General features: G+C 47.4%; 1 protein-coding gene and 1 non-coding gene across 3 annotated transcripts in view; one reads left to right on the forward strand and one right to left on the reverse strand.

The window, feature by feature from the left end:
* The window catches only part of VAV3 (vav guanine nucleotide exchange factor 3), a 263,731-nt gene that overhangs the window by 159,481 nt on the left and 77,955 nt on the right, over nt 1-26,295 (forward strand). For both annotated transcript variants that reach the window (XM_053655908.1, XM_037152417.2), the window contains exons 16-18: nt 10,148-10,249; nt 10,569-10,669; nt 22,010-22,035. In XM_053655908.1, coding sequence (XP_053511883.1) covers nt 10,148-10,249; nt 10,569-10,669; nt 22,010-22,035 — 229 coding nt within the window. The remainder of the gene's footprint in view (nt 1-10,147; nt 10,250-10,568; nt 10,670-22,009; nt 22,036-26,295) is intronic.
* Nucleotides 5,618-5,724, reverse strand: LOC119054601 (U6 spliceosomal RNA). Its single transcript, XR_005083542.2, has one exon. It is a non-coding gene; the product is annotated as a U6 spliceosomal RNA (small nuclear RNA).

The raw sequence follows: 26,295 nt of genomic DNA on the forward strand, positions 1-26,295 counted from the left end.
AAGGTCAGGGATTTAACTGTAGTTTTGTTACACAGTGTCTAGAGCATCACAGACACTCAAGTGTTTTTGGAAATGAGTCCATTCGCTAGCATGTCTAGAGAGGTTTTCGAAGGCGGACATTTTTTGTTTTTTGAGGTCAGCTGGCTCATGTGTCTGTTTCGAGCCAGTGAGACCGTTCGGATTTTTTGTTTTAGGAAGAGCCACTGGAGTTTTCCTGTTCTGTGTGCTTTTGGCCTCGCTGGGGAGTTTAAATGATTTCAGAATGGTGAGAGACTGTAGGGTAGAGAATCCCAAATCACAGGGCAATCTGAAGTTCATTGACAGGGATGGCGAGAGGTGCGCTCTGCAGAATATTTTACTTGGAGTTTCTCTCATGTAATTAGTTTCTAAGAGAAAACAAACCAAAACAAAACCCAACCTTCAGCAGAAAGGCAGGAACTGAGACTTCATGTAAGGCTTTATCGTGGAAGCTAAGGTGTGCGTTCCTGCTTTTTGGCATATTCCGAAATCATAAATGTGCCCTTTGCTGTCTGCTCCTTCAGGCCCCCAGGGCGTGTTCTCAGGTGTGGATTTATTTTCTTCGGAATCACGTGCGGAATATTATCACCCCAGTGCTGGGGGACATAAAGCAGCGTGGGGTGAATGGTGGCCCTCAGCCACTCTGGGCTGGAGGCAGCGGGCGTGTGCTTGACATCCCCGCTGTACTGCGTGCCGTGTGGTGTGCAGGCAACATCAATTTCCTTCAGGCTGAGGGACTGGCTGCAGAAGCACTGGGCTTGTCCCTTCTCCAAGGTCACCTGGGTGCTGGGAGGTGGCTCGTGTTTTCCTTTTGGAGGGAGAGACAGCTGTGTTTGCTTCCACCCAGACGCTGTGGGACATGCACGACTTTCATCCCCGTCCAGTCCTCGGGGGCCACGCCTGCCGCCCTCGCAGCCTCTGCTTCCCTCACCTGTCCAGACTTTTCTCCACTGCTGCCGAATGCTGTAGCCGTTCTGAACGCCAGCGTGCCATGACTGCCTTCTCAGAGCTGTGCGCGCTTTCTTCCCAGCTTAGATGCCGAAAACTCCCCAAGGCCCTTGACCTTGGTTTAGGTCACTGGCCTTGTGGTTCTTGTCTGTCAGCCCTGATCAGCTGTGGGAAGGACTTTAAGACAAGTATGGAAATCCAATAGCAGCCTATACACTGTAATCAGTCATCTTACTCTGATTAGCTGCTGAATGGACCCTCCCAGCCTGCCCCTCCAGACCCGTCTTTCTGTTGCGGTCCTGCTTTCTTGTGCCTCAACTTGATCTACACACATGAACCCGTATGTGGGTTTCTGGTCCGCCCTAGGCCTCTGGGCCTCCGCTCCCATCTCCAGTTCTTGGGCCTGGTCCCCAGACAGTTCTGTGACTGCCGGCCACATGGCTCTGCAGATCCCACCCAGGCCTTCCCCTTCTTCACACATCGTCCCCTCGGGAGTCCTGCCTCTTCAGGGCCACCATGGCCGGCGTGGAGAGGCCCTGTGTCCTCCTGACCTTGAAGTCCCCAAGGCCTAGCTTGCGACCACACCCCTGGGAGAGTCTTCACTTCTAGACTGTTTTGTCTTAGAAATGTGACTAATGAACATGCCTTTTCCCTTCATAAATATATTTAATGTTTTAAAATGCTTGATTTCTCTGAACAGTCGTTTTTGGTTTTGGTAAGTGATAGTAGCCTCCATTCATGCCAAATTTAGACTGAAGTCCTGCTCAATTTGTGTTGAACTTCAGAGAGTTTAGTATAAAACAGAGACTTTAGCATAAAACAGAAAACCATGAAAGGCTTTCTACCTTGATCATCCTTGAAGTTGAAGGGTAAAATCCTGAGGAAGCTGGTAGGTTACCTTTCTGAGTCCCTCTGGTGTCCCCAAAGATTGCTTTGTGGCTGCGTCATCTCCAGCTTCCCGGGCTTCTAGAACAGCAAACTTCAGTATTATCCGAGGCAATTTAAAATGTGCTGCAGGAGTTAAACTCGCCACGCCGGCCCCAGCATTCCTGGCTCACGTCGTCTTGACTTTTTAAATCACGGTACAGCTCTGCGGGGCCAGAGGATGAGAAAATCCAAATCCTCTAGGACCTGTCCTTTACACACAGTGGCTCTGAGTCCTGAACAGGGAGACAGCTTTCTCTCTCTCTCAATCACGCACTACCAAGAGGAAGGACAGTCTGTTTTAGTGGAGGAATCAAAGTAAAGCAAGATAACCCAAATTAACTGGGGCTCCATCGTTGGTGGAGAGAGAGAGATTCACTGTTATATTCCCAATGTTAGAAAACAACCGGCACGCATAGGTGCTCAACGCATTTGTTGGATGTATGACTAATATACAATAATAATAAGCTTTAATATGCTCATTATGTGTCTAAGTCAAGAAAAGCTTTATTCCCATTGATTCAGGATACAGGGGTGGGTTGGTCATCATTCATTCCGTTCCACCTGTATGAGGCTTCTGGGTTTTCCATGATGTCTTTGTCACTGAGGACAGTAATAGCAATGATAGGGTTAGCACCTGGCATTTGTACAATGCTTTTCATCATTTAGTACAGAAAGTGCAGTAGGGATGCATGTATGTGTGTTGTCATTTCATCTTCGGAACAAATTTGAATGACACAGAGAACAGGTACCAACCAGCGGCCAGTCCTCCTTCTCTCACGGTGGGGCCAGGCCTTCACTTCAGTAGCAGGGATGGCAGCCATAACTCTCTGCTTGGTGAAGACACTGGAACAGAAAGATACGTCATGTGCCAAAAGCCACACACCAAGGTTGTCACAAAGCAAGACCCAAAGCACATGCAGTTGGACATTTTTTCCACTTTAAATTTATCATGGCTTCCACTAACTTTACATTTCACTCAGTAATTTCCTTGAGATATCCCCGAAATTTTATGATAGATGTGTATTTAAAATTGCTATAAAGCCAACATTGAGTGAAATAAAGAAGTATAATACGTAACAGATAAGGAAATACTATTTTTCAGAGCCAAGCATTATCTTACTTTTATTGGTGTTTTGAAAGTATTTATTTATTTCCTGAGATAAAAGACCTGGCTTGATTTGGAACATAAAGAATAAGATTTGGATGTGATTTGTAAACCTCTTTTTTGTTTTCATTCCTTTTGTAAATCCTTAGGAATAGGTGAAGGTGTCCCTTTGGATCTGTGTTTTTCATTTGTTTTTTAACGTGATTTTCGAAGGACCTGTTTGTTTTTCATTTTCTTACCTTTTCAACTGTCCAGCAGTATAATTAGTATATGGTGGTGTTATGAGAACAAATTGGGAAAAAACAAGTAAGGATTTAGGATAGTTTATTTACTGGAAGATTGTATGAAAAATGTCCTTCATACATATCTATATCTACTTGGTGCATTTAATTTCACAATATAGGATATTTTATTTACTTTTTAAATCCTCACCCAAGGATACGTTATTGATTTTAGAGAGAGAGAGGAAGAGACACCAGTGTGAGAGAGAAACATCTATCAGTTGCTTCGTACATGGGCGCCCTGACTGGGGATCAAACCTCCAACCCAGGCGTGTGCCCGGACCAGGAATTAAATCCACTGCCTTTTGGTGCTGGAATGATGCTCCAGCCAACGGAGCCACCCAGCCAGGGCACAATGTAGGATAATTAAAAAATAAATATTTGGGTTTTCTGTAATTTTTCATGTTGACAGAAGAAAGGAAAAAGCAACATCAAAACCTGCCACTTAACAAGACCCTTAAACATTGAATCTTATGGGGAAGTCTAAGTGTGAGGTGTAAAATGATCAATCTTTTTTTTTTCTTGGCTAAGACTTTCTTTAAGTGTGCCTTTTCAGAACCGGAGACTTCAGAAGTGCTTGAGACTTGAGAAAAACCACATGGATACACCATTCTGACATTCTCGGATGTTTAGCTGGTAATTCTAAGAGTATGTGACTGAGAACTTGACTCCTCCGATGAGCTCACTCAGGGGTCTGTCCTGCCTCTAGGGCACTGGGCGGCCTTTGTGTTTCAGACACTCTCAGGTCTCCTCGGGGCGCTGGGATTTGTGCGTTTACCTTTCTCCAGTTCTCCTGGAGAAACGATTTGTATATAAGCTAATGTCAAGGTAACAGCAGCCTTGTATTTATTTTTAAAACTTCTTCTAAATTTTAAGGACTGCTACCCCTAGATCCAGTATTGGAAGATTTGGCACAAACGTTTGCCTTATCGATGGATAACTTCCATATGTTTAGAATGATTGATTCCTACATCCAAAAGCTGATGGACCAGTCAAGGCTTGGTATCTGACTTATGGGAGATGGTGGCTGTTTACGTGATGATATGTAGATGAACTAGGTCCTGTAGAATGGCTTTTCTGCCCAGAACTTCTGCACTGTATCCATGGCTCACATCCAGGAGAGTTAGAAAGGGCAGGCACACAAGTGCATTTGTAAGGATGTTGTTGAAGGTATTGGCTTCATATCACACACTGTGCCCCTTTTATGAAAACCCATGAAAAGCATTTTTCTTACACTTTGGTGCTAGAAAAATGTATACAACTGTCCTAGGAATGATCCTGTTTTCTTCTTCACTTTGGTGCAAGGAAGTCAAGCACTATATCAGTAACCATGTTTAACAGTTCATCAGTTATACGTTGGGGTATAATTGTGTGGTGTTAGTCTGCAATGAAGGAATTATTTGAAATTTATAAGCTAACTTGAGAAGAGATTATATATTTATGATAAAATATGAAAGCTTCTTATTCAAGAATTTGGTTAGTTTTAGTTGGTTGAGTTCTTTTTATCATCTAAATTTCATTCATACAGAACCTGACCATGTCATGCTAGGGTTTATCTTAGACATTTCTGTGTAGACAAGAGCAAGCTTGGAAGGCATGCTTTTTAAAAAATTTTAGTTATTTTTCAAGTACAGTTTTCTATTTCTCCCATCCCAGCCCACCCCACCCCACCCCATGCTCCCCACCTCCCTCCCATTTCCACCCCTCCTTAGTTATTGTTCCTGTGTCCTTTATACTTGTTCCTCCCCTATCCTTGTTCCTCCCCTATCCTTGAATCCCTCCCCTTTTTCCCCTTAAATTCCCCCCCCCGTCACTGTCCCCTTGTTCTCTATTTCAGTGTCTTTGTTTTTATTCTGCTTGCTTGTTGGTTTTGTTGTTTAGCTTCCTGTTAAAGATGAGATCATATGGTATTTGTCTTTCAACACCTGGCCTACTTCACTCAGCATAATGCTTTCTAGTTCCATCCATGTTGTTGCAAAGGGTATTAGCTCCTTCTTTCTCTCTGCAGCATAGAATTCCATTGTGTATATGTACGACAATTTTTTGATCCATTCATTTACCGATGGGCACCTAGGTTGCTTCCAACTCTTCGCTATTGTAAATTGTGCTGCTATGAACATCGTGGTGCATAGGTTCTTTGAAATTGATGTTTTAGGATTCTTAGGATATAATCCTAGCAGTGGAATTGCTGGGTCAAAAGGCAGGTCGATTTTTATTTTTCTAAGAAAATTCCATACTGTTTTCCATAATGATTGTACCAGTCTGCAATCCCACCAACAGTGAACTAAGGACCCCTTTTCCCCACAACCTCTCCAGCTCTTGTTGTTTGTTGCTTTGTAAAAATATGGCACGCTTCACGAATTTGCATGTCATCCTTGCCCAGGGGCCATGCTAATCTTCTCTGTATCGTTCCAATTTTAGTATATGTGCTGCTGAAGCGAGCACGGAAGGCTTGCTTTTGTTGTCTCTAAAAGAGTCTACTTGCCAGTTTGGCCCTTGGAGGGCTGCTGGGAACCCGGGTTTGGGAATGACCCCTGGGATGTCCAGTGATGAGGTTGTTTGGTGCGCCAAGGGTGCTGCAGTTCCTTGCGGAGCCTGCCTAGACTTCTTTTTTCCTTTAAACCATGTGATGTATAGTGAGCACTCCCCTTACTACAGTTTTAATGATTGTGACCGATCGCGATAGTAGAGAACACCCAAGAGACCAGCCTTGTTTTATCTGGTCTTAAATGAGGAACCAGGCAAATTAGCAGTGGGAGGCTCAGGGATGCATTTTGGGTAGATCGGATGGACTCCAGAAGCACAGAATCGTGGGTGAGAAGGATATGTTTGGAAATTGTGGGAAGGTCTTTGTACCTGGCGTGTGTATCTTATGAGTGCTTGGAAAAGAAGAGGCCTGAGAGAAGCGGCAAAAGCTAGGGTTGAAAACCCTTCATGGCCACGGCTGGAAGTTTCCACTTTACTCCGTAGCCAGTAGGGACCAGCAGAAGTCTGCAAGGGAGGGAGTGAAATCATTATATTGTTATTTTTTGAGGTAGTTCTGGGAATAGTGTAGAAGATGGCCATAATTAGGGAATGAAATTGGGAGATGGAATAATTAAGGTCATTGTCACAATTAGCTGAGAGATATTGAGGGCTTGGATTAGGCAGTGAGAAGAGAGAATGGGCCTGAGTTTTGGGGGAGGCGTTCCCAAGGCTGGATGAACAGAAATTGGTCAGTGTCGGGGAGGGAATATTGCAGCAGAGGAGGGTCCAGAGAAAATGAGTATGTGGAGGGTTTGAGGGCGAGGGAGAAGTTCATTGCTGTTCTCTTGAGTTTCTAGGTCGGAAGACGGAATGCGTGGTGATGGACTGAAGTCAGAGTCAGCTGTGTTAGGACAGGGGCGGGGCTGAGATTTGTATGCCTGGGGAGCGGTGGGAATATGGAGCCGGAGAAGGGAGACTACATCCAGGCCGGAGGAGGGGTGGGGTCCTCGGCTCCGGGCCAGCCACAGAGCAGGTGAGAAGAGGCCATCTGAGGAGACAGGCGAAGCTACAAGGAACCCTAGAGCATCAGCATACCTGGCCTTGTATATATGTGATTAATCTGTTAATTGTATACATAATGGGCCCTACATGAAGCAAAAGAAATGGGCACATTTTATTGGGAAATCTAAAGGATTCCTTCCAAGTTCTCCTAAGTACACTGTTGTACATCAAAGCAAGTCACTCAGATGCAATTCTTCATGCGTAGCTGCCGGACCGAGCAACTGACTTATTAACCCATGTGTGATCCTCAGTTTGAATTGACAGTAAACCCCACCCCTTAATCTGTCTTGCTATATCCACTCTTGCATCACTATGGAGAATTCTCTCCATAGTAGTTACAAAGGTGTTTTTTTTTCTTTCTTTTTGGAGGGAGTCAACTAAACATGACGTCAGCCCCTGTCTAAGACCTCACCTGTTTCTCTGGCCCCGGCCAACCTCTCTCTCCTCATCTCTTATCTCCCATCTTTGTGAGTGGGCTCCAGCCAAAGGACCCTTTCAGTTCCTGCCTCATGACCTGTGTGTATGGCAGGTGTTTAATAAGCATGAAGTGAATGAATGAGTGGCCGCTGCCGGTCTGTGAGAGGCGGAGGTGAGACAGCACACGAAGAGCCTGTGAAGGTGCCCGTGCACTAGCGGTGCGCAGTGCGTGCCGTGTGGGACCGTCTCTGTCTTCGTGTTGGCCTGTCTGTAATTCCGAGTTTCTCTGGTCCTCTTCTGTTCCGATCCACCTATCCAGCTCGCCCCATCCAGCCACCGCACTGTCTTTGGTTTCACGTCTCGCAGGCAACAGGTCATGCGTGTTGGCGTCTCTCTCCCATTGGCACTTGATATGACTTCAGTAATTCCCCAGGCTTTTCTGCACCTGTCGTCTCCTGAATAAACCCAGTTCTTACTGTGCTGAAATAATTAAGCATGACTTTGGTGCCAAGGGCACCGAGCATGTAACGACCTTCCGAGTGGGAACCCTCTGGGGCCCCAGTCCCAAAGACGCCGCCAAAGGCACTCTCACCACTCAGAAAGCCAGATAACATCACAAATATGTGGGTTTGGAATCGGCAGTTCCCGCGTGAAAGCCAGTACTTATCGAGCACCAGCTCTGGGCCGGGCAGCGTCCTCAGCACTTTACATGCAGTACCTCACTCCGTGGGTCTGATTTGATTAGTATTCCTGGTTTCCACTTGCTGACTTGCCCGGGGTCACACTGCTAGTGGTTTGGAAGTTGGGGCTGGAGCCCAGGTGGAATTCCAGACCCCTGCCCTCAGCTCTGCTTTCGTATTCCGCTGCGCCCCAGCAGCAACTCGGGGTCAGAGAGTTACCTTTCATTCTCTAGCGTTTGATTTTAAATTTTAAAAATGATATGCAGCTCTGGTTTCAAAAGCCCTTCCCTGATTCCTCCCCACTGTTCTGCTCAGGTCGTATTTCCCTGACGGCAACTACTGTTAACACTATTTTCAGAATTATTTTCTTTATTATAAGACTTTCCTTTTCGACCTCGCAATGTGGTTCTCCTCTCAGCTTTTTGTCTTCTGGAAAGTCAGCTTATTCCTAGTTAGTTGGTGAAAGTGTAAAGTACAAATGGTCCAAGGTCAATGTGAGTTGACCCTGAGAAAGTTGTCCCACTGCTGTCCCAGGCGGGTTTCTAAAATCAACGAAATTCTGAACCTGTTTGGGACCAATCGACGTGAGTGTCAGCCTGAAGAAGTCCTACCACTTCCACCCCAAAACTCCAGGCTGGTGAATTCTGCAAGTCCCCAGGACCCACGCTGTCCCTTGACAATGCAGCTGTGGCTGTGTGGCCTCGACACACACAGGAAAATGACGAGCCCTTTGGGGTTAAGGAAATGGAAATGGGGTTGGATGCTCTTTTCAATGCCCGGCTTTATGGACTCAAGCATCCTGTGTTTTCTGAACAATGAGAAGAGAGTTTTGTTTCCAGATTTCTATCTTTGCTCTGCCCCTCCCTTTGTGAAGGAGAATGCTCTCATTTTTAATCAGTGACCCAGAAGCACCCTGTGGAAATAAATGGCTGTGCTTTTCTGCTTGCATGGGGGTATTTTCCCTAAAGGTGAGGCCACCAGCGGTGCCGTGCTTGATCTCATTTTGAGCACACTCACATTCAGCGTGCGGATTGGCCAGCTGGCCCCTCCTACTGGCACCTCATTGCCTGCCACTCCCAATTGCCTTGGTGCATGTATTTCCGTGAGGCCTCTCCTGGTCCCTGGAGAATGATGGCTGGTTGCCCACCTGTGCTCTGTGTGTCTTGCACAAGGGGCATCTGCACCCATCGGTTGCTCAGACTTTTCCCACAATCCCTCAAACATCTCGGAGAGTGTCACCTTAGCTTTCTGGGTGCACCTCTGATTTAACTTACCCTTTTCTCATTCTGCTGCTTTCTTCTGTGACATGGGTACATTATGAATATCTAAAAGTCCTCTAGAAGTGGCTAAACTTAGCTGTTCCAGTGTACCCACTAGACTCCAAAATCTAGTAGTATTAAGGTGACTAATGCATAGCTTCAGTGACGAGAAGCACATGCCTGGATTGGAGTTCTTCACTGTGCCATTTTCTTTATGTTGGTGTGAGCCTGTGTGCCTGGCTTGTAAACTAGTGGCGTTATGAGTAGCACACCGCTAAGACTGCTGTGAAGGTCCAGCGTAACTGAACAACATGTGGCGATCACAGTATCAGCAGAGAGAAAATGTGCCACAAATGTCCGTTGGCCGCATGCTTAATGTATTTTTGTATCCGCGCATAATGCAAATAAGATATAAAACCTAAGTGACAAGTTCATTTTGTTTTAGTTTTTACTTGCATTGCAAGGAGAGCAAACTGTGAAGGAGGGAGTTTTCAGTGATCAGACCCAGTGCTCTGTCTCTGAACTTTTCATGAAGTGACTCTATTTACGTTCGTAGATCACCACAGCACGCATATTAGTGATGGGAAAGCAGACCTACCTCCCCGCCCCGCCGCCCTCAGCAGCTAGTCCGTGTTCCAGTGACGCGGCGAGGGCAGAGGCTGATCCCGCAGCGTGAGGCTCCGGCGTGTCTTGTGCTTTTCCTGGCAGGTTGACTCATGGGGCTCTTCTCTGGGAACACTCCCTCTGAGCAAGACCAGGTGGCTTAAATCCTCCTGGGTTGCTGGCTCCAACACCACGAGATTTCGGTGCATGTGTCCAGGCAAACCACACTTTTGGCCTTGAGAAAGCATCGCATATCTAATAGCCTGTGTGCTTGAATCAGATCTCCACCCAATGGAATGTTGGTGCACTTTGGTTTTGGGTGACGGGGCTGCCGCTTTGTGACCCTGTCTTCAGGAAGGTCCTTTGTTCCTCTTTCTGTAGGTCTAACATCCGGCCAGACCACGCCGACTCCAACTGCCATGAGTTTAAGATGCACACCTTCACCCGGGTGACCTCCTGCAAGGCCTGCCACATGCTCCTCAGGTGAGTGTGGGGGGCCTGGTGCTCAGTGCCAGAGAGAGGGTCGAATTGCTGAGTGATTCAGACTTTCCCGACATCCCAGCCAAACGTTCCAAAGCGGGAAGGCTGTCGTCATCGCTTGGGCCCCCCAGAGCTTTCCTTGGCCTTGAACCTGGACAGGTTCTCCAGACCCCGGGGAGGTCCCCGTCCAGTGCCAGGAGAACTTTGCATGTGGCAGTGCGTGCCCTTGTTTTCCCGTCTTGCAGTCAGGATCTCGTCAAGGTGGAACCGAGCCCCTTTTAACCTCTCTCTCCGTCTTTCTCTCTCTCATTTCACCTCCCAGGGGCACATTTTATCAAGGCTACCAGTGTGTCAAGTGTGGCGCGAGAGCACACAAAGAATGTCTGGGCAGAGTAGACAGCTGTGGCAGAGTTAATTCTGCTGGTAAGTCACCTTTGTTGTTGTGATTCTGCTTTAATTAGGACATAAAACTCGCTAGACACAGCGGAGGCCTAGTTAGCTCTTTGTGTGTGTTTACTGGGGCGTGTCCACTCTGCACCGATCATTTCTAAGCACAGGTAGAAAACTGCTGAGGTTCACGTGAGTTGTCTACCCACCTGGCAGGCAGAAGCTTCAAGAGGAGCTCGGGAGGTCGCATGCCCCCCACTTCACCCACCCCGGCCCCCCGATGTCACAAACACTGTATGGGTATCCCCCCAAACAGACAGACGGAGTAACAAAAACCAGACCAAAAATGTTTCATCATTTCTGTCTTCAGTTCCTGAACTTCTCCCTTATTCTCTTAAATATCTGGCTCAGAAATGCTAATGATACCAGAAGTAAACACCACGCAGACTAATTCATGAATTAACGAACTGAATACATTGCCATTTTCTGGCATTTAACGAAGAGCAGAGAGTCTTTGGGTTTTGTGCCAACATTTCCCCCTTGGTCTTTAAAAATAATGCCCCTGATTGTTACAGGAGCCGGCTTCTGAGCCGGCGGCCGTACGCGCTCAGTGGCCTTTCGCCTCTCTCTCCTCCTCTTGGGCCCTCTTCCTTCTCTTTCTTTTCTGGCCTCTTTCTTCTTTCTCTTTCTTCTCCTTTGTCTTTGTCCCTTTTCCCCCTGAGTTTCCCTGTGTTTTATCAATCAGACCTTTCAAAATCAGCACCAGTTTTTGAAGAGAAGAAAGGGGCCTTTAGCAGCTTGAGTTCAAAAGGGAGCCACGTCAACCTTTGAGTTTCCCAGAGGGAAAGGTGGACATTGAATTATTTTGGATAATCTGAAGAAGAGGGAGCCAGAGAATAAAAGCTCATTTCAGGGCCGGCTGCAGAAAAGGTGTGAATCCTATTAGAAAGCTGAGATCACAGCAGGTTCCTCTCTGCTCCCTCCGCGGACATTTCTCAGGGCCCCGGAGCCGTTCTCTGTGAGAAGCAGGCAGCGGCTTGGAAAAAGGGCTGGTGTTGGCAGAATGCCTGCGCTGTGCGTGCCCCCCCCCCCCCGCCCCCCTGGGGGCCAGTGCGGGCCCAGGCTGCTTCCCTAACTTTCTCAAGGCCGGTCAAGTATAGGAGATGAGATTAGCACCCGCTCATGTCTCTGAAGGTCACAAAAACAGTCTACAAAGTTATAAAATATGGAAGAAATATTGTGTAGCGTTATTGTTAGTTACTCTTTGTCTACCCAACACAACTGATCCCTTAAACTTCATCGCTCATTTGCATGGGCCGCATCCTTCCATGTCTTTGAGGACAATTCACATCATTTGCCCACAGAGGCTAATAACGTGGTTCTGTGAACCCTGCAGCCTGCTTTACGAGTTTCGGTCTGGGAGACCATCAAGGTTCCGAAGTTGAATCAGTCCGTGTGGTTCTTCCATCCCACAGGGACTGGTGTGGGAGAGTAGTTAGAGCCAAGGAGAGGTGCTTGAAACCCTCACTGCGCTGTTTACTAGTCACAAGAGTTTGCAGGAGTTAATTCAACGTCCTGGGCTTTCATTTAGTCATCGGCAAAATGCAAATTAGAAGACTCTTGTGGGGAGTCACGTGAAATAATACTGACGTGTAGCACCGAGCCGGGTACACTCGGGGCCCAATATCGGAATCCAAGGTGGTGCGTTGAGAAGTCATTTTGTTCTCCTGTAATTTTCTTGTTGTTTTGGGGATGTAGAGTGAATGCAGATAAAAAAAAATCAGTGAGCACCAAACTTTGCAGTGAGACACAAGAATGACATTTAAAGGACTTTAACGTTTTAACTTTTATGTTAAAAAGAAGGTCAGTTTGAAACCATTGGGATTTCTGGTCTCGTCAGACGCAAGAGTGGCGCGTCTCCGGCACCACCTGTCTGTCCTCGGCCCGAGCAACCCCACGCAAGGTGGGAGCCGGCAGGCAGTGGTGGGGACTCCAGCCCACACTGCAGGCTGGTCTGGGTTCAGCCCGGCTCCACCGCTAACCTGCAGGGTGACGTGGGAGCCAGTTCTCAATCTCTCTTCCCTTCTCAAACAGGAATAAAATAGCACCTAGCCTTTAAAAGTTTTTTTAAAAATAAATATGTCTGAAGTGTCAGGTACTGTTCTGAGTACTCTACCACTGTTCACTCATTGAGTCCTATAAAAGTCCCAGGAGGTTGGTTTCACTGCTTTTCTTGTTACAGATGAGAAACTGAAGGACAGAGACACACGTAGCTCGTCTCAGGGTTTCATCAGTAGAACAAAGATTCACCTCCAGGAGGTCAGGGCCCGAGGCAGTTCCTAGCCCCTGGGCTGTGCTTCTGGGCTGTGTAGTAGCTAGGGTGCCGCTGCAAGGCACACACCCAGCCCTGCGAGACAACCTAGCAGAACCCCGGGCTTGGTTTTCTCTAGGGAAAGGAGAGATTTTCTAATAGTTTTTTTTTTAAAGCAGTAACACTTTTTTAAAAGTGTTTTTTATTGATTATGCTACTATAGTTTTCTTAATTTCCCCCTTTTATCCCCCTTCCACCCTGCCCCCCAACCCTCCAGCGTTCCCCCGCCTTAGTTCATGTCCATGGGTCGTACATGTAAGTTCTTTGAGTCCTGTTTCCTATGCCATTTTTTATCTCTCCCCGTCTATTTTACGCCTACCAATTATGCTGCTTCTTCCCTGAACCTATTCCTCCTATTCCTCCCTTCCCCTCCCCACTGAACTCCCTCTGCGTGATGTCCATTTCTCTGATTCTGTTCCTGTTCTGGTTGTTTGCTTAGTTTTTGTTTTTATTGTTTTTCTTTTCTTTTAGGTTCATTTGTTGATAGTTGTGAGTTTGGTATCATTTTACTGTTCGTATTTTTTATCTTTTTTTTCTTAGATTAGTCCCTTTAACATTTTGTATAATAAGGGCTTGGTGATGATGAACTCCTTTAACTTGACCTTATCTGGGAAGCACTTTATCTGTGCTTCCATTTTAAATGATAGTGAACAACACTATCATTTGCTGGATAGAGTCATCTTGAATGTAGGTCCTTGCCTTTCTTGACTTCAAATACTCCTTTCCAGCTCCTACTTGCCTGGAAGGTCTCTTTTGAGAAATCAGCTGACAGCCTTATGGGAACTCCTTTGTAGGTGACTGTCTCCTTATCTCTTGCTGCTTTTAGGATTTTCTCTTTGTTTTTAATCTTGGGTAATTTAATGATGATGTGCCTTGGTGTGTCTCTTTGGGTCCAACTTCTTTGGGACTCTCTGGGCTTCTTGGACTTCTCCTTTGCCAGATTTGGGAAGTGTTCCTTCATTATTTGTTCAAATAAGTGTTCAACTTCTCGCTGTTGTTGTTCTCCTTCTGGCACCTCTATGATTTGGATATTAGAACATTTTAGAACATTTCAGGTTGTCCCAGAGAGTTTTCAGCCTCTCTTTATTTTTTGGATTCTTGTTTCTTCATTCTGATCCAGCTGGATATTTATTTCTTCCTTTTGTTCCAAATTGTTGCTTTGAATCCTGGTTTCCTTCTTGTCACCGTTGGTTCCCCCAATAATTTGCTTTATTTCATTTTGAGTATCTCATTTTTTGACCAAGCTCAATCAGCTCTGTGAGCATTTTGATGACCAGGGCTTTAAATTCTCCATCAGATAGGTTGGCAGTCTCCTCATTGTTCAGTTCTCTTTCTGAAGTTTTGCAGTGTTCTTTTGGGCCATATTTCTTTGTGTTGGCTCAGCTGAGCGGTTGTAAGGGGGTGGGGCCTTAGGGGCAACCCTCCCTGCTGCTCTGTGGCGCCGCCCATCTGGTTGTTCTGGTTGATTTTTTTCTTTAATCTCTTGGTTGTCTGAGTTCCATGCAGTTTGATTTTCTGGAGATTTTGGTTGTTCATTGACTTTAGATTGGTTGTTATCCTCCTTTTGGTGGTGTGAGGAAGCTAAGCGTTTCTACCTGTGCCTCCATCTTGGCCAGAACTCCAGCAACAACACTTGAATCTAGTTAAATCAGTAGCCACCGGCCGTGTTTATGTTTAAATGTTTCGAAGTGCGAGAAATTCAGGCGTCCCTGAGGATGTCGTGCCATTCCTGTCCCCAGGGACTACCTCTGAGCTGGAAGACATAGACACCTTCAGCTCCGAGGCCTGTTGTGTGAACATGAAAAAAACCAAGTCATAAAAATAAGAAAATAAGATAACTAAGAATAAGTACCTGCTGCGCCCCCATCCTGGAAGCGGAAATGGAGGACTGGCCAAATTGTAAGCCAGTGATGAGATCCTCCGCAGGATGGGAAGTGGCCCATAAAGTCTAGCTTGCCCGTGACCTCAAAATAGTACCAATCTTCCCACTCTCCCATCGGCCCCAGCTCAAACCCACACTCTACCCAGGGCTGCAAGTCCACAAGGGAAGGAAAGGGAACGTCTGAGGAGAGGGTGCCCGAGTCCCACGTTGCAGGGGGCGCCTGTCCCGGAGGGTGGGACAGAGGGCTGTGGGTGGGGCGACGCCTCTGCACCCCGAGGAGAAGACGCCTTTCTTTCCAGGGCTCCCACCAAACCCTAATCTGAAAGCCAAAAAGGGAAGCACCCTGGGAGGTTCTTCCTCCTTCACGCCAGGAAGTAACTGACAGCGAGCATTCAGGGCATCGGTCTCTTAAAAATCTTGAGCAGAACAAGAGAGAAAGAGAAGAAAGGGGGGATGAGATCAGGACACAGATGTGCAGACGGGACAGCGAGGGCAGCGTCCAGACGCAGGGCGGAGAGAGCCAAGAGCGCGAGGGAATTCACGCTCCAAGACGTAAATTTTGCCAGGGGGTTAACCAACCTTTCTCCTGCCTTAAAATAAATTAAAGAACAATGCAGAACAAAGTCTAGAAGATGATGCTATTTTTCCATGCATGGCATCCGGGTAAGGAAACACGATCTACAATCTGCAGAGCACTGACAGTCTCTGCAGATTTTCAGAACCAGCGCGATGTCCTTGGCTGGATGTTGGCTGAGCAGAAGAGAAACAAGCCTGCATCCCTGGCTGGCACTTTAAGAATGAATGATGTTCCTGCAGGAACAAGTATAAAAGACACATGGATGGTAAAAAGGGGTGGTGGTGGAAATGGATGGGAGGTGGGGAGGCTGGGGGGGTAGGCTGGGGTGGGAGTAAAAGGCAGAAAACTGTACTTGAACAATTAAAATTAAAAGATAAATAACATTCTTTGTTAAATGAAAAACAAACAAAGAATGAATGATAGCACGCTGAGTTGATCTTTCCCTTCCCTTATAATAGTAATGCAAAGCAAGGCTTGGGCCCTGAGGTCCATTGGGCCTGTCCCACCCAGGGGAGGGCACCTCGGTGAGGGCAGCGAGTGGCCAGAAAGTGAATCTGATGACAAAAGTACCTTTATTTCTGGAGAAATCTGCCCCCCGACCCAGTGAATCCATTTTTGGAATTCTCGCTCGACTCTTCCTGTCTCCTCCCCTTGAAACGCACTTTCTTTTCCCCCCGAAGTTCCGAGATCTTACTCTTCCCTTCCTTCCTCTGCTCCCAGCTCTTGGCCAATCACCCAACCTCCGCCGACCACCCAGCGCTGGTCTGATTTACATTGTTCTCTCATCCGTTCCTGTGTGGGTTTTATGTACTTGCCAAAGTTAGGCTGTGTTGGGGTGCCTAAGAAACCACCCCACAATCCCAGGGGCTCTAACAGTTTATTACACACACACACACACACACACACACACACACACACACACACACACCCACCCACTATAGGTTCCTGGCCCTCTGGGGTTGCCCCCTTCTAAGTAAGGGTTTGAGGACCAGTCTGTGATGCTGCCATTTCAACATGTGACCTCCAGGGGGTTGCTGCTCTTAAGACCTGTGGACTGGAAGGGAGCAATGCCATTTGTTAGCTCCCCGCCCGTTGGTTAAAACCAGTCATGTGATCTCAACTGAATGGCAAGGTCAGTGGGACTGTGTGTGGCGAGCCCTGGCGTCTCTGACATTCCTCCAGGAGGTGAGCGGCTCCTTCACGGCGGGGAATGTGTCCAGAGCCAGGGTGCACCATATTATGTGGTTAATCCCCCCCACAGGAGTGTTTCAGCCCTGCAGCAATCCTTCCTGGTGTTTGGACGCGGCTACCTGCGAACCGTGACGCATTTCAGGAGCCCCGAGGCACTTCTTTCTGTGGAAGTTAAGCCTTTTTCAAAGGTTGTCTTCTCTGGCTTCAGAAACCTTTTATAGTTCATGCTCCATATCCCCTAAATTTATCTAGTCTTCATTCATCCTTGAAATAATAATTACTTGGCAGAAATGCCGTGCATTTCTGAAGGAAGGAAGCAATTCATTCTCATTAATATCTGACTGTGACGGATTATGAACTCAAGTACATATGAAGTATGAAAAAAAGGTATTTTAATTATGTTTTTATATTTATAAGACACACTGTGCGGCTGGGAAACACATGTGAAGGTTGGGTGATCAGTGTATGTCTTCATACTTGAAAATTTGCATGGCCATAGAGAGCAGGCAGTTGGATTCTTTTTTCCACTGAACTTGAGTCGATGCCTTCATGTTCACCACGCCAACCTCGGCGATCAGCGTGGACGCGGACGTGAGAATGTGTTGCCACAACCTCCCAGCTTAATAATGGCTAGGTACGAACTCCATTATATGAGACTGAACAAGTCACTGCAAAGCTGATGTCATTTTGGAGTGCCATTTCTTTCTCCCAGGATTCCCCCCTGGGGAGGTCTCATCTGCAGCTGCCACCTCTGGGGACGTTTGTGTCCTTGCCCTCCTATAACATGTGGCTAAAAACCCTTTGTTCCCCATTTTGCCCCGGCATTGATCAATATAACTTGCTTTGCACCCCCTCAGTTTAAACACAGGAAGCAACTCTGCGAGGCAAATATTGCTGGAGCAGACGACTTTGGTTTAATGCACCTCTCCCGTGAGTGCAAATGCAGGCCCCAGCTGTTCTAATATTTAACTGGAGCAGGGCCCCATCTGCTTCTCTGGGTAATCACTCTGTTATCTAGGCCAGCTGCTGCTCTGGCCACTCCGCATCGGAAAGGAGTTGTCTTGGGATCCGAAAGATTTAACCCCGCAAGTTTGCTACCTAGAACCTGCCCCCCAAGTGGGCATCTGAAACAGCTCCTTTATAAATAGTATTGCAGTATTTTAACATGAGCTAAGCAACTCGAATAGAATTTTATTTCAGCCTTCTGGCACTGGACACCTTATGACATTAGTTTTCCGTGAACCGAGGCTTGATCATCGGTTACATAACCCAAACCTGGCGTTGGTTCCGCTTCCTATTACTTAAACCCTTTTACGGAAGTCAGTCCTCTTTTCTAAATTAGCAAGACAATTTCCCACTCGAGGATCATTATTATTCCTTCCATTTAACTATTGGGGTCAGTTGAAGGATCTATTAATAATTTTTAAAGTGACCTGGAAGCTGTTATGTAGTTGGATTCCTGTTAGAGCTTCTGAAAAGACTCAGACTCAAAGCCTCTTTCCAAGTATTATTTATAGTTTTCTTTCTTTTTCCCTTTAAAACGTTGCAGTAGATGTGAGCGGTGAACGTAAGGGTCAGAGGACCACCTCCCAAACAGTCAGTCCTTCTGTCCTTTAGTTTTCCTGTGGGACCAAAATAGCATGTTTCAGCTATGAAGACACCTGGTAATGACTTTTGTGCGGCCCCTTTTGGGACCAATGGTCTTACTGGGTATGGATTTGTTTAACCTTAAGAAGTAGAGCTTCAGGTGGGAGACAAAGCGAACTGTGTGATAACGTACGCACTGGGGGTCTCTGGCATTGGACGAACACGCTAGGATGGGAAGTTTCTTCACACCACGAGTTATATGAGTTGAGTCTCAAGCCCCAGCGAAGACCGTTTGTCTCATACAAACATGCACGCGGAGCCCGGAGCTGGCACCAGAGGCGGGGCTCTGCAAAGCCCAGCACCTAAGCCAAGCCGCTTCTCTGAGTCACCTTCAACCGGTTGGGACAGGAGGAGAATTTGAGGCACAAACCCCTGCAGGGCCTGGGAGTCACCGTCTGGAGAGAGTCCAGAAAGGGGAAGAACATGTTGCAGTTTGATCCACAGGAGCCTGAGAAATAGGCTGCAGGGGAAAGACAAGTTGGGGATTAAAATCTTTTGGGAAGTTTGCAGAATTGACTTACTACCCTAAGGCAGTTCCCAGAAGAGGCAGCCAGAGCTAGAGATTTTTTCCTCCGGGTCTCAACCAGCAGCCTTCCTGGTGGGTCCGAGTTCAGCTGAAGTGGGTACATCCGTCATCAGCCTTCGGTGCCGTGGTCTCGGTGCGAAGCTGTGACTTGAACAGGCTTCTAGGGATCTGATGTCCTAGCTCTGGGCCGTATCGGGAGGTGGGGGATGGGCTGCCAGACTGGAGAATCAGAGCGACGTTTCCATAGTGTCCTTCACCCACAGGGGTTCTTCTTCTCTTGCCCCAGCCACCGTGAGCTTCTGCTCAGAAAGAGGGTGGGACGGCGCTGCAGTTGGATTTTGCTCTCTCCCCCGTTATTTCGGTTGAAGTTCCCACGCTGTGGTGTCGCCGTGGCCATCGGCGCCTACATGATGTCTGTGAGGGAGTCTGTCAGTTCGACAGCATGGCCTTCGGAGCAGCGGGAAGAGTGTGAGGGAAGGGGCCTGGCTGAGCATCCTGAACTCAGAGCAGAGTCGGAGAGTTATTTCCAGCCCGTCGGCTTTTCCCTGTCTTCTGAAAATTTACAGAGCGCACCTCTGAAATGTGACTCGATAGAAGGCTCGGCATTCCAGAGCCCTTATTTATGACCTGCCCAGCCTGAGCAGGTCAGGGTGTGAGCGGCTGCAGGCCAGCTCCAGGGAAGACAGGGGCCCCTTCCCCAGGTGGCCAGTGCAGGCCGTGAGGACAGGGAGTGGTGGTGAGGGACAGGCCCCCCCAGGGAAGAACTCTGGTCCTTAGAGGCGGCGTTGCACCCAGCCCATGGCCCTTTTCCTGTTTTCCTTGGTGGGTTACAGGGCTGAGGTTTTGCAGAGCAGTTCTTAGCATATCCGGTAAGAGTGATACGGAGAGTGACTGATGCGATCCCAGCGAAGGGAGCAGGGACAGCGTTGTGTAGGGTGTCAGCTGAGCCCTGTCTGTTCCCACATGGGCCTGCCGGGCCCCCACACCCTCCTGCCTTCTGTGGCAGAGGCTCACTCGTGCAGGTGGCTGGCCAGCAGACACGTAACCCCACGCAGCAAGATACGAAGAGCTGCAAGCGAGGGTCTTTCCGTTCCTGGGCCCGTTTTCAGGCTAAAGGGCTGTATGTGTCTGCAGAGCTTGGTGCCGCCTTGGAGGCCACTGTCTCCTCGTCCCGAGGACCTCCCAGGGGACCCGCATGGAGCAGGGTGTGACAGCTACTGCCATGTGGGTTAGCACCAGTTTTATGCCAAAAAAAGTAATACATTCAAAACATACTGTAAAAGTCCTAGTTCCCCAACACATAGAAACCCTTCCATGCGGAGTCCCCCGAAAAGGATACTTTTGAGTGGAAATGAAGGTGCACACTCAGGCGTGAACACCAAACCCAGAAGGTCTGGCGTTTTCCAGTGCGAGAGGCCTTCCGGAAGCAGCCCAGTTTCAGCCTCCACGGAACGTCCGCTGCTGTGTGGCGCTTCCCGCAGTTTCTGAGTCCAGGTCGGGCTCCCTCGAACTCGCTGGTTGGAGATGAAAGTAGTTCAGAGCCGTTCTGCGTGCAGGTCTTTTCGGTCAAACCAGTGAGACAGGAATTACAACCCAAGTTCAGCCTAGCTTCTAAGTCTGGGCTCAGTGTCCAGCCAGGTGGTGCTGGTGGAGACCCTGTCCCCAAGCGAATCCTCTCAGGTAGCCTTTCGTCTGCAAGCCTGCCCGCTCCCAGAGGGGCTGGGGGGGCTGGTGGGCAGAGGTGGCGGAGGCAGACTGCAGACCTGATGGGCTATCTCTGAAGCGAGGGTGCGAGGGTCAGAAGTTAACAAGGGAGGCAGACTTAGCTTTTCTCAGAAAGGTGACCTTTTGCCCATGACCTTCCATTTCCATTAATGAGGAGTAGTCCTCAAAATCCACACGAAACAAAACAAGCCCCGTCCCCTGCCCTGGGCAGTCTTCCTGTGCAGAGACCTGTGGCAGACGGGTCTCCCCAGTTACACTCCGCTAGGTGGGGCTTCTTGAAACCTCTGCATGGGGTTCCCTTAGGCCAAGAGAGCTCGCATTTAGGCTCACCCCTTTCTCTCGATTCCCTCCCCCCTCAGTATCTCTTTCTCTTTCCAGATCCTCCTTTAGAGGATCATTTTGGATGAGAAAAGTATGGGCATGGTCTGAAAATGATGGAGTGTTTTTCTTCACGGTGTGGAGAAGTTGTAACATGGACAGGTGCTCCTGGGCATGAGGAGAGGAGCCAGAGCAGTGCCCACTGGGTTTCCCAGGTGCAGTCGGTGCCTCCAATTCCACGGCAGCCCCTTTGCTTTCCTGTGTCACTCACCTGAAGAGTCCCGGGCCCTTTGGGCCTGCTAGTCATTTTCAGGAACTGAAATGTCACAGAGATGGTCATTTCTGTACAGAGACAAGTAAACTGAGGAGGAGGGGAAAATCTGCATTGGAATCCAATCGCTTGTGTTTATTTGCATCTTTACATTGAAACATACTCCTCCCTTCCCAAATTAAAAATAAGCGCTGGAGCCCGGGCCGCATAGCTCAGCTGGTTAGAGTGTCGTCCCTGAATGCCAAAGTCCTGGGGTGGATCCCCGGTCGGCACATACAAGGATCAATCAATGAATGCACGAATAAGTGAAATAACAGATAGATGTCCCCCCTCTCCCTCCTCTTCCTTTCCTCTCTCTTTCTAAAATCAGTAAATAAAAATTAAAAACAAGAGCTATAGCCACTTCATGAAAAAAAAATCACATGCAATATTGTTTTGTGTTCTGTGTGCAATTGCTACAAATAGTCAATGTAACTGCCTGTGTGACTTGGTGTGTTGAGTCCTGATACCCACTGTGTTGAAAGTGCCCGCCCAGCTGTCTCCCGCACACATTAATTTAGGACAAGCCACTGTACCAAGAGCTTTCTGCGGTTGGGTTCACCTCGCTTGATAAACAATTGAGAAAGTTCAGCATAACCGAGAAGGCATTTAGAGCTATGAGTCACGTTCCTGACAAGCCAATAAGGCAAGAGAAGTGGAGTTGCAAAACAATTACTAGCCCAGCCGGAGGGGCCCTGGAAATGTGTTACAGGTACTAGTTACAAAAGCAGAGCATTCGGGTCTGACCACGCCGCACAGAACCAGCGGAGGCTGCTCCCCAAACCAAAGCACCTGACACTGACCATGCCAATTTTTACATTTGTTTCAGAACCAGGGATGCTCAAAGCACCGGAGGTAAGATCAACATTTCACCTTTTTTATAGAAGTTTTGCCTTTCAGGGTGTTTGCTCACTTAAGCGGGCTTGAGCTCTCAGAATGGTAAATGCACCTTTGAAAAATGGGTGGAGACAGAGTGAGCCACCAAGTGCTTGGAAGGAAAGGCACAGGTTCATTCGGAGGGGTTCTCAGTCACCGGCTGGGGATCTTACGCAGAGGGGAAAATGTGGACGTTCAGTTCAAGCTTAGTGTGTGAAATGGAACTTTCAGACTCTCACTGAGTCAGGCAAATTTCAAATAAATACTGTGGCAATCTTGTGGCGTGAGCATGGGGGACACAGCTCCCTAGTTCTCTGCTGCAGTCCTACAAAGCCCTGAGGCTTGTGAACGCCCTGGGTCGAGGTGGCTTTGATCCTGTTTGCACAGAAGGACGGTGGCCCTCGTCCCAGGAAGCTGGCAGACCTGCAGCAGTCAGGAAACGTGTCTCTGCCCAGCATTTGCTAGCACTGGGAAAAACAAAACACGTTCTAACATTGCTCTTTTAAGGATGTGGTTTCATGTTCCCAGGGCTTTACATTCGAACACAAACACGGTTCCTATCGTCTTATTGATCATATCCGGATCTGATAACCGTTTCCTTTCGGTTTTATACCGAATCTTAGGTCTAATGGTTTAGGAGTATGTGCTCCCTGTTACCACTTAGAATAAAGTTATTTTTTAAAAGTAAGAAAAGAATGAAAAATAGGACCAATTCCAGGCAGCCATGGTCTTGGCCTTCAACCAAAAGTAACAAATTTCTTACCCGACCTCCCCAAAATAATGTCATAGCAAAGGAGATTGAAATATAAAATATGTGTGATGTTATGTGAACCTAAGGTGCAGCTCTTTGAGAATTTCAGAATGAAAGAAAGACATTCTATGCCAAATTATTTTAACACAACTACACCACATGAAGAGTGGTGTAATATTTGTGTGCTTCGAGTAGGCTGGCATTTATATAGTTGGTAAAAATAATGAAAAGCCCAGCAAGATATCAAATAAGAGGTAAGTTTTTCCTACAGTTTTTGCAGAAGCTCATCATTTTTTGATGTAGGTTATCAAGAGTGTGATATGAGGAAATTCACAGGCACCTCTTCAAAAAATCAGGTGACTGTATTTTAGAATCTAGATCGAAAGAGTGTATAACAAGATAATAGTAATTTAGGAAATAGGCAGCACAAGTTTTTCCAGGGCTGAAATAAATCCCTGTAAAATTTCTTTTGGCATTTAGTCGACAGGTAAGGTTTCTCATTGGGACTGTGGGACAGAAGTTCCAGTGAACTTGGGAAGCAGTTTTCTCTCTCACATGCTTGGGCTGTTGTTGGATTCCTGAGACAGATTTCTTTGTAGCTCCCAACTTGAACTCATGTCACTTCACATTCATTCTATTAGATATTTCCAAAATAATGGAAATATCCATTATTTTTTGTTTCCAGGGAAGATGATTCCACTTCATTTTATTTAAGTGACGTGCAGTGGGTGTGTTTACAGAAGGGCAGCGGGCTAGTGAGAAGGGGGTGATAATTTTCACATGGTCCTGAATAATCCTCCTCAAGCCTTTTTGTGCTCTTAGAAGTTACACATAAGCCTGTTATGAAAGTAATTAATTTTCACGTTGATTTTAAAAAATGTAGCATCAGTATTTTAGTGACTTCTGACTGTGAGGGTGTAATTTTTATTTAATGTGTGATTCTGCTACTAATCCCTGCCTGAGCTCAGTGTAGGGGGTGCTCAGAGCAGACAGACAGTAGGGAGAGCCTTTCACTGCACTTTGCCTACCGAGACTTGCACTCTGCAGACAGATGCCGTTAGGGGCTCAGGAGTCCTCCCGGAACTAAGTGAGGAAGACCTTCTGGAAGCTCTGAACCTTTTATCTCCCCCTCTCTCCTGAAGACCTTTTCCTCCACGTACCCATCATGTTCTCTTCCTCTTTCAATGGCCATGACGGTGAACTTTTTATTTTTCATGGTACAGTTCAGTGTCAAGGTAGGCCAGTGCCCAGGGGCCACAGGACCTGTGGGTGCCCCTGAACCACCCCTGGGAGGCTCAGCTCACCCCCGTTCCAGAGTGGGCCTTCGGCAGCAGCACCGGCTCCGGGAAGCGTGGTTCTCCCTGCAGGCCCGTGCAACACGCTCTTCTGTCCGTCTGTTCCTCCTCCTAGGGTGTTCCCCCTTCAAATCAGGTAGCGGACCCGAAGCCAGTGCCACAGAACAGGTGAACCTTGGCTTGTTTTGTTGGCAAAATCAAGAGAGAGAATTAGGTTTGTCCCCAAAAAGGCGAGAAGAGAGTTTCTTAGGCAATCAAGGTATGTCTTTCAGAGAAAGACAAGGCAATAAATAGGTAATGAGTTGAGAAGTCAAACTAGGTTCTTGGGTTGTCCTCCCCCCAACCCTCACCAGTTCTAAGTAGATCAAGGGAGACAGGGAATGTTCTGAAGACTGAGTCTCCCATCTCAGGGGGCAGTAACTGGGGGCTCCTGGAGACGCCCAGGAAATGTGCCCAAGGCTTCCACTGGGGACAAGCTCCTGTCCGGCTCTGTCCCAGGCTGTTGATGTAGAGAAGGGAGGAGAGTGTGTTTAAGCGTGCTCTGCTAAACATTTCCAAATTGTTTATAGTATAAAATACTTGTTAAGGGCTTTTAAAGTCTAATTTACCTCAAACTCTCCAAATGTAGTTGGTCTAAGTAGCTGAAATACCCTCTTTATTTTTTTAAGATTTATTTATTTATTTACTTTTAGAGGGAGGGGAAGGGAGGGGGAGAGAGAGGGAGAAATATCCATGTGTGGTTACCTCTCACACACCCCCTACTGGGAACCTGGCCGCAACCCAGGCATGTGCCCTGACTGGGAATCGAACCAGTGACCTTTAGTTTCACAGGCCGGCACTCAGTCCACTGATCCACACCAGCCAGGGCCTTGTTTATTTGTTTATCTGTTTGTTTGTTTAATTCACCAGATTATTACTTGTCCCGCTGCCCACTCTTGTTGCATAGACGTTTCTATTCTCAGGGTCACTGATTTTCAATGACTTTCTGGAGAAAGAAGCTAAAACACAAGTAGCAGGGCAATAACTTAGTAGAAGAATTTGTTCTTTATGTGAATTTAAACATGCAGGATACCATAGAGTTAATAATGACAATAACAATAATAATAGTAAGCTATTACTTAAGATAATCCTTACTTTGTGTCAGAAACTGTTCCAAGCACTAAACATAAATAACTCATTTACTTCTCCCCACAAACACTATAGTAGCTGCTATTACTGCCCCAGATGGGGATATTATCCCCGTTGGAAACTGGAGATCCAAACAGGCCCGGAGGCGCTAACTAGTTCACGATCAGACAGCTGCTGTGGTGGCGTGACTTTGAACGTGGGCAGGCTGATTCTAGAATTCCTACTCTTAACTACAGCACCATGTGCCTCATTGCAATCCTCACTCCTAAGGCAATAGAGAGTTGCTCTTGAACTTGTGTTCTTTCTTCACATTTAGAGTTTATAGCTTTCCTTTTACTTTATTTTTATTGTCGACACTATTACAGATGTCCCTCTGCCCCTCCCCCCGCCCCAGCCCTTTGCCCACCTCCACCCAGCCCTCATCTGCCCTCCCCTCAGGGCACCGGCGCACCATGGTCCATGTGCCTGGGTCACGCACACGCGTGTTCTTTCCTAGTACCGGCATGACAGGACCGAGGCCCACAGGCTGAGTTCCTTTTTGCCTCCCCAGCACTCTGACGGCAGATGCCGTGACATCAGTAGAAAGACAGCTTCTCTTGGACGTTAGGAAGGTGGACGGCTGTACAGGAAGGAAATGACAGCAAAGTATCCATCCCTTACATAGGAACGGTGGTCAGCTGCGTTCCTTGTCCTTTATACAGAGCTCCACAACTTTGAATACAGTTTCAGGGAGAAGATGTTTTTCTTTGAAGGCAGTTTCCTTCCAGGTTATCATAACCTTCCAGGTTATGTGACGAGTCACTCACCACATGTCTCCTTCTGTGCCTGGGTCCCCACAAGGCCGGAACTGTATTGTCCTCTCACGCACAGTGGCTCTCTTTGTAACCCATCCTTCCGGTCCTGATAGCCGTCTTGTTCACCACGCCGATGTTAGTGGTCCCGTTGGCCTTTTTACACATCCATTTGGAAAGCAGTTGGGTTAATGACAGAAACTGTATTTAAAAGATTTCTCCATTTTGCTATCACCCGAGAACCCTGAACGCCTGCTTAGCATGGCTTAGAGCC

Source organism: Artibeus jamaicensis, unplaced genomic scaffold (assembly GCF_021234435.1).
Source record: "Artibeus jamaicensis isolate MK-2021 breed Jamaican fruit bat unplaced genomic scaffold, CSHL_Jam_final scaffold_1689, whole genome shotgun sequence".
NCBI classification, from domain to species: domain Eukaryota; kingdom Metazoa; phylum Chordata; class Mammalia; order Chiroptera; family Phyllostomidae; genus Artibeus; species Artibeus jamaicensis.